The following is a 14,093-nucleotide window of genomic DNA, read 5'->3' on the forward strand; positions in this document are numbered from 1 at the left end:
CCCTGTAGTAAGGGGGGCCCCAGCAGGGACCCCTCTGTTTTGGAGTCTGATTAACCATTTAGGAAGGCCAGCAGTCAGTGCACCTTTTCCAAACTTAATTCACTGAAGCTGGACTAGTATATTAGTCTTGAGCTATGGGCCAGATTATTTATTTTTTTCAAGGTAAGCAAGAACTTTTATTTAATATTTTCTTTTTGACCAGACTTAATGGTTTGACTGAGACTGAAGGGACCTTGGAAGCCATGGCCCCCGGATTCTGTTAGCCCAAAAATAAAACCATTCCTGAGGCCAACTTTTTAGACAAAGATTAGACTGAACTATGGGACATAAAATGATATTAGTGAAGAGTGTGCTTCTTAGCTCAGGTAGATACATGAGACTAAATGGGCAGCTCCTGTCCAGAGGCAAGATGAGAAGGCAGAGAGGGTCAGGAGCTGGTTGAATGGACACGGAAAATCCAGGGTAGAAAGGAGGAGTGTGCTGTCACAGTATAGGGAGAGCAACTAGGATCACATAACAATGTGTATAAATTTTTGTATGAGAAACTACTTTGAACTGTGAACTTTCACTTAAAGCACAATAAAAATAAAAAAAGGTAAAATTTTCTTTTTAAGTTACAAAAAGCTTGGCTTGTCAGAAAAAGAATGTGATAGTTATAGGCAAAAACATATTTCAAACGTGTATCACGATGAGAGAAATAGGACCATGGTGAATGTTTTATTTGGGTGACGGATGACTAGATTTTGCTAGTTTTAGCAACAACACTTTCTCAACTCCCTGATTACCCTTTGTAAGTTAAATAGTAAGAATACTATAGCTTTAGGTTCAGAGTATTTGGAATGAAATCTAAAGTTTAGGTCAGTTTATTTTTCATCTTTTTTAGTACAATGGAAAAAATATCAGAGCACGCAGCTTTTACTTCGAGTGTGAAATCAGGTGATGACTGCCTTTGTGCTTGGTGAGTCATTTCTGGGATATAGTGGGAATCCTTTCCCTCTACTTGGCAGATTCTGTCCAGTGCCTGCTTGGAGCCTGGCATGTATTGGGGGAGAGAGCAACAGTGTGCACGCTGCCAAGACGCCAGCAGTGGACTTCTCCCACCTTTGCTTTCCTGGCATCCCTCTGTGTCCAGCCTTGACCCTGAAAGGCATTGGGCATCCTGCCTCACTCTCTACCTTTGAACTCTGATGTGGGCAGTGAGGGGTGAGGGGGTGTTGGATCTTCAGGGAGAGTTTAAGGAGTCAGAAAGCAGCTTTTAGTTTCCAGTAAGCATCTAGTCGGAAACATCTGTTTATATTAGTAGAACTACTTAGTTTATTACTTCTTGTGTTTTGTGATTTAGTAATGTATGTAGATCTTGCTTGAATATTTTTGGACGAGATTTGGAAAGACTGCACACGTAACAAATGACGAAGCTTATACCTAGCACAGGGTACGTAGTTGGTAGATATGTGCTGAAGTGTTAATTATTGTTGGGCTGTCTTGAGATAATTGTAGTTTGCTTTAATTGGCTTCTTGGATGACACATGGGTGCTCAGATGTGGTAATTCATTCCCACTTGGATTCTGCTGAGGCTGGCCTCCCACCTCTCACACTTACTCCCTCACCTCCCACTCCAGCTGCTGCAGACAAATGGATAATTAGGCCTGACCCTTGTCTTCGGGCTGAGTTTAACCCTTTTCTGTCCTCAGTGACCTGCCTAGGAATCAGTGATGAAAACCTGGACCATGTCATCACTGGGGACTTGCTCCTAAAGCTTCACAGATTTTTTTTTTTTTCCTGAAGTCTAGCTGGTGTGACTCTGAGTAATGTTTAACGGTAATGTTTAATGTTGAGCATATGGAGTTCAGTGGAGTGTAGAAGGAGCTGTTTTTCAGTGAGCTCGTTCACTTAAGATGTTACAAATCCACCCAGATTAAAAACCATGGTCCAGTGAAGAATGGACATTCTACCCTGTGTTTTGAACCTTGTCTTTGTTCCCTCCCTCTCGGATGTCTTTGCACCTGGGTGAGTTTCTACCCAGGTACTAAACTTTTGCTTCCCTCCCCGCCTCTGTGGAAAAAACCCATCATCAGCAGAACCTCTGCCCTTCCTGAACCTCTGCTTTTGGTATCTGTGATAAGTGAGAGTTGCAAATATGTTCCAAATGAATAGTGTTCGTAGTAGCTTTTCTGTCTGATAGACTTGTGTCGTGCTTGTTTCTCAGAGTTGGTGATTTTTTTCTCTCATATAATTTTACTTTAAAAAAAAAATTATTTTTGGTGGCAATGTACACAACCAAACATACATTCATTCACATTTTCTACATGTACAGTTCAATGACATGTACAGTTCAGTGACATGGTTACATACTTTTCACACTGTGTCACTATTCTCACTGTCTCTACCCGTATTGTTACATCTCTGTTGATTTATACTCTCTGCCCCTTAAAGTTCTCCTGTGTGCTTTAGATTAACTGTTGTCAGATAATTCTTTATAGGAGTGTAGTGCTCAAGGCAAACAATAATTGAGCTAAACTGTTGTTTAAATTAACAGTGGCTTCATGGAATAGTTTTGGTCCAAGGTTTAAAGATTATTTCTGGGCAGTAGGTTTGAGGGTTCCCCCAGTCTCACTGGATCCAGTAAATCTGATTTCCATATGAATTTGAAGTTCTGTTCTCTGATTTTCCTTTTTTAAAAATTTAACAATTGGCTTTCACCAGTCTGAGCAAGCTAGTTCCAGCATACCCTTGGGCCTAAGAGTGATAAAAGCTTGGCTGCTACCAAGCTGCAGGTTATCACACTATACTTTCTTGTGTGTGTGTGTGAAAATATACACAGCAGAACATACACCCATTCAACAATTTCTACATGTACATCTCAGTGACATTGGTTACATTCTTCGCTTTGTGTAACGATTCTCACTAGCTCTACCCATATTGTTTTACCACTGTTGACTTAGATTCACTACTGGAATCGACTCGATGGCAGTGGGTTTGTGTTTTTTTTTTGGTTAAACTTCTTGTGAAAGGAGCCTTGGTGGCACAGTGGTTAAAATACTCAGCTGCTAACCATAGGTTGGCGGTTAGAACCCACCAGCCGCTCCGTGGGAGAAAGATATGGCAGTCTGCTTCCGTAAAGATTACAGCCACAGAAACCCTATGGGGCAGTTCTGTCCTGTCCTGTAGGGTCGCTATGAGTCAGAATCAACTCGACTGCAACGGGTTTAGTTTTTTGGAAACTTCTCATATATGCTTTAGAGTTACTATTGTCAGTTTGATCTCATATAAATAATTCTTTAAAGGAAGGCAGTGCTCAGAGGTGAACTTTTTTTTTTTTTTTTTTTCACTGATTTAGTTAAGTCATTGTTTAGTTTAAAGATGACTTCAGGAGATAGCTTTCGGTTCAGGGTTTAAAGATTTTCTCAGGGCAGTTACTTTTAAAATCTATTGCTGTGTATGTGGTCCCGGCCCCCATTGGTTTGTTCCCCAGCTCCCTGATGGTGCCTTCGTGGGCCATCCTCATGCCTCTGGTGGTATCCCCACGGAGCGGAGTCCTGCAGGCCCAGTAGGAATTTACCCCACATCAGGGAAACCTCATCTGCCTCCTGAGCTGTAAATAATTTTAGGGTGACACCTTGAATCTTTACCAGGAACTTGGCTCAAGACCTTCCTCACCTGATGCCAAAGAGTGAAAAAAGGCCTGTTTTTAATGTGAAGCAGAGAAAGCTGCCTGACTTTTTGGCATTTGGAGCCCAAATAAACAATGACGTCACACCATTCTTTTCCACTGTGTTGAGTATATCCTGCTGCCCATCACACTAAGAAGTTTTACACTGGTTAACTCTCCAGATTTTTTATATTAGCTAGACTGACATTTAAAATTTAATTTACACTTCTGAGTTCTGGGCAAAAGCCTTTTTGCTAGATGGAACCTAAAGTGGTTGCTTTAATTAAAATTTGTGCTTTTGACTTTTCCAAAACCATTTACAAGCATGTGGAACTTTATTATTTTAGTTTGGTTTTAAAAAGAAAACACCGTTTTTCTTAAATGTTTTAATTATCATGGTGAGTGGTAGCAGCTTGACAGTTTAAGTACTCTTTTTAGCTGTTGGAGAGTGGGGTTTCCTCAGAGTGGTGGGTCAGCTGCCTCTGCCTCATTTTGTATGGTTAATAATGGGTTGAGTTTGGCAACTTTTCGTTCATTATTAGAGAGTAAAAAATTAGTAGGGAGCCATTCTTTCAGAGTTTCTGGGTAAGATGTCTTAAAGTTTCATTCTCTGAGTTTTTTCTGCATACAAGGAAACGTTACTGTGAATTGAGTTGAAGCCATGTATGCATCTGCTCCTCACATTTATTGAATGGACAGTGTTTATTGACTGAGCCTCCTGTATGCTAGAGCACTCATTAGCTCTGGGGAGGCAGCCTGGGTGGAACAGAGCTGCTGCTATCCTGGGGCTGAGATTCCAGGGGAAACTCTTTTCAAGTCCCAGGGCACAGGCTGTCAGGACAGAGTGGGGTCGTTAGACTTTGTGCCTCATAGGCACCCTCTGCCCCCTCTCCTGCAGGCATGGCACATGCTCAGGTCTCATCTAGGTAGGAGATTGGTATTGGTGACAGGTAGGACCAGAGGAACTATAAAAATTGCATGGTGGAGGCATCTGACCTCCTCAAACTTCATAAAGGGGAAGGAGAATCAAGATCAACAGCCTAAGTCTGATTCCTGTGAGGCGGATTCCTCGTCTCTCCACCATCTTTACCAATTCTGACACCAACCATCCCTCCCACAGTTCTGAGGTTTATTAGGAAAGTAACAGGTTATAATTCAGGTTCAGGAATATTCAGGATACAGTTCTTCCACCAGGACAGCTTCTCCTTAGCTGTGCCTGCAGGCAGGCCTCTTTTTGGCCCCTCGACTTTTGCCCTACTCAGGCAAGTGTTATAAAGGTCTTTTAGCTCTCCCAGATAAGTACTCAGAGGCAGTGCACTCTGTCAGCAAGCCTCCTGCCCAAAGGCACTCAGCTTTCTGGCTCCATGGGCTGGGAAGCCTGCCACGCTGTCTCTTACCGGTCTCCTGCCATTCTCCTGGTTCTGCTGCCTCTGCTGCTGCCGTTTCTCTGCCACTGCTTCTTGCTATATTGCCATCTTCTGTATTACGGCTCTCTCTGTCTCCTGGGTCTGGTAGAGTTTCAGTGCAGAGATCGCAGGTCCAAAGGACGCCCTCCACTCCTAGCTCTTCTTCCTTGGTGGTGGTGAGATCTTTTCCTCCCACCTCTGGGATGGCTCATTTTAAGCCTAACAGGATGGTAAAACTGACCAATCCCCTTGGTGGGCCACAATTATCTTATTTGTATAGTCCCACCCCATCACTTGGGTGGGAGTTAACAAGACCATGTCTAGAAAGGCCATATAAAAGCAATCCATCACACCGCAGGGACCGTTTCTTACTGAGCCCTTCCTCAAATGCCTGGGATCCTTGCCAGTCTCCAGTCACTGTATAATGTCTTTGGGTCTCTAGTTGTGTCCCTGCTGACTGATCTGGTAAGCTTGAAATGTACTTGCCTTCAGGACAACGTTTATGTGTTTTGGTTTACATAGGGCACCACCTTTTAGCCACCTCTGAAAACTTGACTTTTTACATCCACCCATCACTGGAGAATTCTCCTGGTCACAGCTGGGAAAGAGAGCATTGGAGTGGCCATTGGCAGACATGGGGGACCTGCTGACTCTGGTTCCTCAGAGTGTACCTCCTTGCAGTGAGTCATAGGGGCTGGGGCTCCTTGACCTTCTCACCCCAGACTGTCCTTTCATCATTGGCAACTCATTTCCCAGTAGCCTGGTGGAGGTCCCCTGCGCAGATATTCTTCCTCCCTTCAGCTAGCTTTCTGTAGAAGAGCTTCCTCAGTGCTGAATGTGCAGCTGGCCCAGGGAGGGGTGGGATGTGTATCTAGGGGGCTCTGGAGCTCTCTTCCTTGGTATTGGTGCTCTTGGGGCAGGAGCACAGGCTTTTACTGAGAGAAGAGGGAGTAGAATGGCAGTGATCGAGGGGGCTGTGCTGTGTCCAGCCTTCGCAGACTCTAGCACTTTTAAGGTTTCTCTGTCCCCTGGGGTGAAACATTCTGGATTGAGAGATGGAACTGCTCCCTGGCAGCTGTCCCCATCTATCACCCTGTATGTCATGGCTGGTGGGTATGCATTCAGGGGCTTCACCAGTGCTCTGGGAAGGTCTCTCTTCGCAGAGTTAGATTTTATTGGGGGCTAGGACAATGGTGAGCTTGGACTTCATGGCGAGCACCACTCTGGGTGCTGGCACGGAGGGATGTGTGCCCCATTCCAGTACCTCTTTCTCAGTATGAGAGTTTTGGCAGCTCCTGTCAGCCAGGCAGTGGTGATTTCAGCTAAGATATGTTCTTGGGCTGCTCTGAGCACCACCTGGTGTTCAGAGGGTGTAGTGTGTGTGTGTGTGTGCGTGTGCATGTGTGTGTAGAGTGTCACACTGGGTGGCTGTGTTAGGGAGACCAGGTAACTCTAGCTATAGTCTTTCTGTGGTTCCTGAGTGCTTTTTCCTCCCACCGTGTTCTGGCCACAAATGCTTTGCCTGTGGTGGGCCATGGCCTCTAAAAAACGAGAAGGAAAGTCTCTGCAATGCCTCCATCTCCAAATGACTGAGTGTGTGAATATCAGACTACATTTAAAAACCTACCAGAGGGACCCCTGGAGGGGTGGGGTTACTCCTAAACAAGTCCTAATATGGGTGTGGAGATACAGCCTGCCAGATTCCTGGCATGGGCAGACGTGACCTTTGCTTATAGAAAGCAAGAAAGATACAAGGCTACTTTTTGCCAAGTTGCAAAAGGATCTTTTCTCCCCAGAGCATGGAAAACCAACACAGAGGAGTTGGAGTTGTGCCCCAGACATCGCCTGCCTGCTAAATGCAGAGCACTTAGTCATGCCCATGAAACAGACACCCCCTGTCGTCATGTAGCCGCAGATAGCCAGCTGAGCTTATGCTCCCGGTAGGGCAGGGTGTGTCTCATAACTGATGCTCTTTTCAAATAAACTGAGACTTTTAAATGGAAAACCAGATTAGAAAAGTAAAAGATCAATTGCCTTTAATAGCGAAGTAAGTAAACAAAGGAGTAAGGACATAGGAAGGAAGTAAAACAAAGTCCTCTTGTCTTCTGCATTTGTTCATTAGGTGTGTATCGGGCCCTGTGCGAGTGCAGGGCACACATCAGTGATCAGAACAGACATGTCTTGCCCTCTCACAACTTACAGTCTTGTAGGGTATTGGTTGAGCTGAGCCATTGATTGAATAAGAGTTAAAATGTATAGAAAAGAATAAGGTTATTGATTTCTGCTCTTTATTATTTTCTTCCTTCTGCTTGCTTTGGGTTTATTTTGATCTTGTTTTTCTAGATTCTTGAGGTGGGATCACAGACTATTAGTTTGAGACTTTCCCTCTTTTCTAGTACATTTAGTGCTATAAATTTCCCTCTAAGTGCTGCTTTAGCTGTGTTCCACAAATTTTCATATTTTGTATTTTCATTTTCATTCGGTTCAATATAATTTTTTATTTCCCTTGAGGATCGTCTTTGACCCAGGGATTATTTAGATGTTGTTTCGTTTCCAAGTGTCTGGAGATTTTCTTGTTATCTTTCTGTTACTGATTTCTAGTTTGATTCCATGATGATCAGAGAACACATTCTGTATGATTTCAGTTCTTTTAAATTTGTTGAGCTTTGTTTTATGGTACTAAATGTGGATTATTTGGTATGTATTCCATGGACACTTGAAAAGAAATGTGTGTTCTGCTTTTGTTGGGTAGAGTGTTCTATAAATGTCTATTAGAGCTTGTTGGCTGATGGTATGTTTGAGTTCTGATGTATCCTTGCTGATTTTCTTTGTAGTTGTTCTGTCAGTTGTTGAGACAGTAGTGTTGGTTCCAACTATAATTGTGTATTTGTTTATTTCTCCTTTCAGTTCTATCAGTTTTTTAAAAATTTTTTTATTGTGGTGAAATACACGTAACAAAACATTCCAACTATTTTTATGTGTATAATTGAATGACATTAATTACATTCGCTGTGTTGTGCAACAGTCACCACTATCCATTTCCACATGTTTTCATTACTCTTAACAAAAACTCTGTACCCTGAAGCAGTAACCCCCCACGCACCCACCCACTACCGCTTCTTACCAGCCTCCGGAAACCACTAATGACTAGTCTGTATACATTTTCCTGTTCTTCTAAGTGGGATCATACAATATTTGTTCTTTCGTATCTGACTTATTTCACTCAGCCTAATCAGTTCTGTCTGTGTTCTGTCAGTTTTTGCTTCACATATTTTGCAGCTCTATTGTTTGGTGTATACACATTTAAGATTGCTTTGTCTTCTTAGTGGATTGACCCTTTTATCATTATATAATGTCCCTTTCTGTCTCTAATAATTTTCTTTGTCTTTTGTCTAGAAAGAGCAGGCTTGTGTTGGGGTTTTTTTTTTTTTTGGTTGAGCTGTTGGCATTTCTTGAGTTGCCAGCTTCTTCAACTCTAATCCTGGGTTATATGAAACAAAAAGAAAACCCAGATGACTCACCGCTGTGTCGTTCCTCAAGTCCTGATGTCCCTCGCCAGTCTGCGTTTTTCTCTCTACCTTTTAGAGTCATATATATACACAATGTCCAGGATTTTTAGATGTACTTAGTGGAAAGAATAGGGAAAAATATATCTATTTCATCTTCCCAGAAGTGGAAGTTTGGTTGTCTTTTTAAATGCTTCCTTATCCTGACATTTTACCAGATTTTCTTCTAAAAATTTTAGAGTTCTGCTTTTCACATTTGGATACCTAATCTACTTGGGTTTTCTTTTATTTGTGATAGAGAAGTGAGAGAGGAACCTAACTGCATTTTTTGCCCCATAGATGGCTGCTTGTCTGGAGCCTTTGATTGTTGATTTTGTTATTGCTGATTTGTGACTTAGGAGAACCCGTGTGTTCTAGAGTAGCATTGCTCCATAGGGTTTTCTTGGCTGTAATCTTTATGGAAACAGATCACCAGGCCAGTTTCTTCTGTGGTGCCACTGGGTGGGTTCAAACCGCCATCCTTTTGGTTTGCAGCTGAGTGCAAACCGTTTGCGCCAGCCAGGTACCTTAAGCCTTTGATTGAATAATTCCTTTGCAAGTTGGTTTTGGGCTCCCTCTCTGGTTCCATAGTCCACTTGTCCACCTGCCTCATGTTACACTGCCTTAATACAGTAGCTTTATGATAAATCTTGATGTTTGGTAAGGCAAGACTACCACCTTCTTAATTGTTTACTTTCTTGGTCTTTGGCTGTTTCTTGAATTTTAGGTTGAGTTTGTTAAGTTCAGGAATCCCCGGGTGGTGCAAGTAGTTAACAATCTCAACTGCTAACTAAAAGATTGGAGGTTTGAATCTACCCTAAGGCTTCTCAGAAGAAAGGCCTGGTGATCTCCTTCTGAAAAATTAGCCATTGAAAACCTTATTGAGCACAGTTCTCCTCTGACACACATGGGTCACTATGAGTCAGAATCAACTCTGTGGCAATGTTTTTGTTTGTTTTGTTATGTTCAAACACAAAAGAAACAGGAACAGCAAAATCAACAAAAAAAACTATTGGAATTTGCACCATAGAATATGCTGTTCATTTCAGTGGCCTTGTTTTCCTTAACAGTTTCAAGTTTATTTACTTTGCATTCCCCAGGTCGAAAGATGGTACATGGACTCTCGACAGCCGGGGTTTAATCCTTTTCCAGAGTGGGAAATTGCTCATGATGGCTGTGGTCACCTGTGGGCACCCTTGAGCCAGCAAGGCCCACACGGCGTCTGGGTGTCTGCTGACCTAAAGCAGGTGTCATGAGCTGTAAATCCAGGATCCAGTCAAGATGCAGACACTGCATCTGGGTGCTGTCTCTAAATCTGGAATAGTCCCCTTGCTTTTAGTGGTGTTGACATTTGAAGTGACCAGGCCATTCGTTTTATAGAAGGTCCCACATTCTGGATTTGCCTGATTGTCTTTCATGGCCCCTGTATTTCCTGTAAACTGGAAGTTAGGTCTGGAGCAGCCCTGCCTAACAGATATATAATGTGAACCTCATATGTCATTTAAAATTTCCTGGTAGCCACATGAAAAAAATAAAAATAAGCAAGTGAAATTAATTTTGATGATATATTTTATTTAACTCAGTGTATCTAAAATGTTATTTCAATATATAATCAATATTTAAAAAGTATTAATGAGCTATTTTACGTTCTCCTTTTGTACTAAGTCTTCGAAATCTAGCGTGTATTTTACACTTAAAGCATTTCTCAGTTTGGACCAGCCACTTTTCTAGTTCAGCAGCTACATGTTGCTGGTGACTTCTGTGCTGGATATTGCAGGGTAAGAGGCTTGATTTGACTCAGAATAGATGTTTTTGGCAGGAACACTTGAGGGATAGTAATTGCCTATATATGAGTTTGAAACAACAGGAGTTACTGAAGTCTGAGTCTATTATTCTTCTTTTTCAGGCTCTGGGTGCTCTGGGATGGAGCAGGTGTGCAGAGGGTGAGGACCCAGCTCTGGGACCACGTCGCTCTCTTCCTTCCTTAGAGAGATCACTGGCTTGAGCATACTCGGGCCCAGGACGAGGATGTCTGGGAGCCTCTTGCTGCTGCCCCCACTCTGGGGGAGGACCTTTCTCCTTCTGCTCTTGGTGGCCTTGGCTCAGTCCCGCTGGCCCAGTGAACCCTCGGAGACCGTCAGGGATTGGGAGAACCAGCTCGAGGCGTCCATGCACTCAGTGCTCTCAGACCTCCGTGAGGCTGTTCCCACAGTGGTTGGCATTCCTGATGGCACGGCTGTTGTTGGACGCTCATTTCGAGTGACCATTCCAACAGATTTAATTGCCTCCAATGGAGAAGTTATCAAGGTGAGACATAAAGCATAAATGAGGAAGAGTTCTCATCTTCCATTTTAGTTCTGATGCCTTTTCCTTCTCAATTCTAAACTTCAGCAATTCTGAACTCAATTCTTCTAGGGCCTGCTAAGTGCCCCTTAGGAGGGGAGCAGTTACTTATGTTTATAAGAGAATCCTCATATATCTCAGAATAGCATCCTAAACCTTCCTGCTCCCATTTTGAGGATGTCATCATTGAAAAGCCTTTACATCTGTACTCTGGAAGTTTCTCGTGGTCACTGAGTTAGAGATTTCGTGGAAGGGCCTGTTGTATATATAGGAAAAGGTCGCCTTTCATAAACCATGGGGCTAAACTCATAAAATACAGAACTCTTAAATGCTTTGAACTTTTTTTTTTTTAATAAGGTATAAGTAAATATAGGGGTTTTGCTCTAAATTGGTGATTATGTTTACTAATGTATTTTTTTTTTAAATAATATCTTATTGTGTTTTAGGTGAAAATTTACACAGCAAATTAGGTTCCCATTTAACAATTTTTATACAAATTGTTCCGTGCCATTGGTTACAGTTTTCACAACGTGTCAGCATTCTCAGTATTTCCATTCTGTTTGTTCTCTTTCCATTGATCCAGCTTCCCTTCCCCTCCTTGCCTTCTCATCTTTGCTTTTGGGTAGATGTTGTCTGTTTGGTCTCACATAGTTGATTGTTTAAGGGAGCACATTACTCTCGGGTGATACTGTTTATTTTATAAGCCAATCTGTTATTTGGCTGAAAGGTGACCTCCAGAAATAACTTCAGTTCCATGTTCAAAGGGTATCATAGAGCAGTAGTCTCGAGGGTTCTCTAGTCCCTGCCAGTCTAGTAGGTCTGGACTTTTTTTAGGAATTTGAATTTTGTTCTACATTTTTCTCCCATTCTATCCAGGACCTTCTATTGTGTCCCCGGTCAAAACAGTCAGTAGTGGTAGCCGGGCACCGTCTAGTTCTGGTCTCAGGATAGAAGAGGCTTTGGTTCATGTCACGGATTGAATTGTGTCCCCCAAAAAATGTGTGTAGCAACTTGGCTAGGTCATGATTCCCAGTATTGTATGATTGTGTTATCTGATGTGATTTCCTTATGTGTTGTAAACTCTACCACTACCATGAGATTATATGGGATCTCCTCATGTGTTGTAAATTCTATGGCTGTGATGAGGTTATACTGATAAGGTTGACAAGATTAGTGTCTTAATGCAATCTCTTTTGAGATATAAAAGAGAGAAGTGAGCAGAGATATATGGGAACCTCATATCACCAAGAAAGCAGTGCTGGGAGCAGAGCGCGTCCTTTGGACCTGAGGTTCCTGCACAGAGAAGCTCCCAGACCAAAGGAAGACTGATGACACGGACTTTCCTCCAGAGCCGACAGAGAGAGAAAGCGTTCCTCTGGAGCTGATGCCCTGAATTTGGACTTGTAGCCCACTGGACTGTGAGAGAATAAATTTCTCTTTGTAAAGCCATCCGCTTGTGGTATTTCTGTTGGAGCAGCACTAGATGACTAAGACAGTTCGTGTAGGGTATTAGTCCTGTAAACTAGTTTCTTCTTTGAGCCTTGGATTTCCTTCATTCTCTTTTGCTGCATATGAGTAGAGACCAATAGTTGTATCTTAGATGGCTGCTTGTAAGCTTTTAATACCCCAGATATTACTCACCGAACTAGCATGTGGAACGTTATCTTTATGAACTATGTTATGCCAGTTGACTAAGTTGTCCCAGAGACTGTAATCCCAAGCTTTTTAACCCAGTAAACCCATCCTGTGAATTGTTAGGATACGTCTGGGAAGCCTCCGTAACTGTGCCCTCTATGTGCTTTGTTAGGCATATGAATATATGCAGCACACACAAACATGTACAAATATCACCTGCTTTTCTTTTTTTTTTAATCACCTGCTTTTCAAAAGTTCACTTTACACTACTTCGCTCTTACAAAAGACCTACATTAGTACCTGTTTTTGCTAATCAAAAGAAACCCGAAGAGGATTTTTGCTTTTATGAAAAAAAGCGAAAATAGCGTTCAGCGTTTGTTTTGAAGCAAGCCAGTAAAGAGCACGCACCCCGAGCAGCCAAAGTGGTGTCACCAAGCTCCTTCCCCAGCAACTACACTCAGCATCAAGCCACCATAGCTTTGAACTGTGTCTGTGAGCATCTGTGCTTTATCTCAATTTATCTTGTGCATCCTTAGCAAGATGTGTCCTTAGGTATCAGAAAACCCTAAGAGAGCTCATAAGGGTTTTATGCATTATTTGGTAGGGTTTTTTTTGGGTCTAGGAATGCTCAAAAAATATCCGCATATAAATTAATGGTAATTGCTTCTTTATACCGTTTCGGCTTACCAAACATTTCATAGGGACGCTTTACTTTTAGATAGCAGGGGAAACCTGTATATACTTATGCCTGTAGATACCTGCCCTTGCATTTACTTGCATATACCTTCCTATACACATACTTGCATACGTATCTTCCTAAGTAACCATACAGGTTTTTTGGTTGTCGTTACTGTTGTTACAAAATTGTGTGTTATAGCATTTACTGAAATTGTCGCTTTATCTTATGTACTTCTTAGAGTCATTATTTACCTTTGTCAGTTTATGCTGATTTCACCCATATTTGGTATTACCTTTCCCATCACCAAAAATAGCAAATGTCTACTATCTAGAAAGTGATTCCCCCTTCTTCTCCCCTCCCATATCTAGTAACCATCAAAGAACATTGCTTTCTGTGTGTATATCTATTCTTGACTTTATATAATAGTGGGACCATACAATGTTTGTCCTTATTTCACTCAGCATAATGTCCTCCAGATTCATCCATGTTATAAGGTGTTTCACGGACTCCTCATTTTGCTAATGTATTTGATTACCTGAGAACCAAAATTAGAACTCTGCTGTATCTCCTTTTGGGGAACAACCCAGAGAATAAGGGCATCTTGGCTGACCAGGATGGGAATCAGGTGAAACAGGAAGCTTTTCTGTGAAGAAGGACTTTTCTGCTCTCTATGGCTGTGGGGCCTTGGAAATTTCCCTTAGATCCTAAGTTGGTCTGCGTTGGGGGTTGTGTGCACCCCTCAGGGTATGAGCATTTTCTAAAACAGGCACACATGTTCTCAAAGGGCCAGATAGTAAATATTTTAGAGTTTGTAGGCCATACTGTTTATGTTGCAG

General features: G+C 42.3%; 1 protein-coding gene across 6 annotated transcripts in view; it reads left to right on the forward strand.

Moving 5' to 3' along the window:
* Positions 1-14,093, forward strand: part of DAG1 (dystroglycan 1) — a 65,879-nt gene that overhangs the window by 34,793 nt on the left and 16,993 nt on the right. For 5 of the 6 annotated variants that reach the window (XM_004368534.1, XM_004368535.1, XM_023726892.1 and 2 more), the window contains one exon: positions 10,507-10,907. In XM_004368534.1, coding sequence (XP_004368591.1) covers positions 10,629-10,907 — 279 coding nt within the window. In that variant the 5' untranslated portion in view covers positions 10,507-10,628. Of the gene's footprint in view, positions 1-572; positions 959-10,506; positions 10,908-14,093 lie in introns of those variants that run through there. The other variant, XM_023726928.1, reaches the window with a different exon arrangement.

This window comes from Trichechus manatus, unplaced genomic scaffold (assembly GCF_000243295.1).
Source record: "Trichechus manatus latirostris isolate Lorelei unplaced genomic scaffold, TriManLat1.0 scaffold00001, whole genome shotgun sequence".
Taxonomy (NCBI): domain Eukaryota; kingdom Metazoa; phylum Chordata; class Mammalia; order Sirenia; family Trichechidae; genus Trichechus; species Trichechus manatus.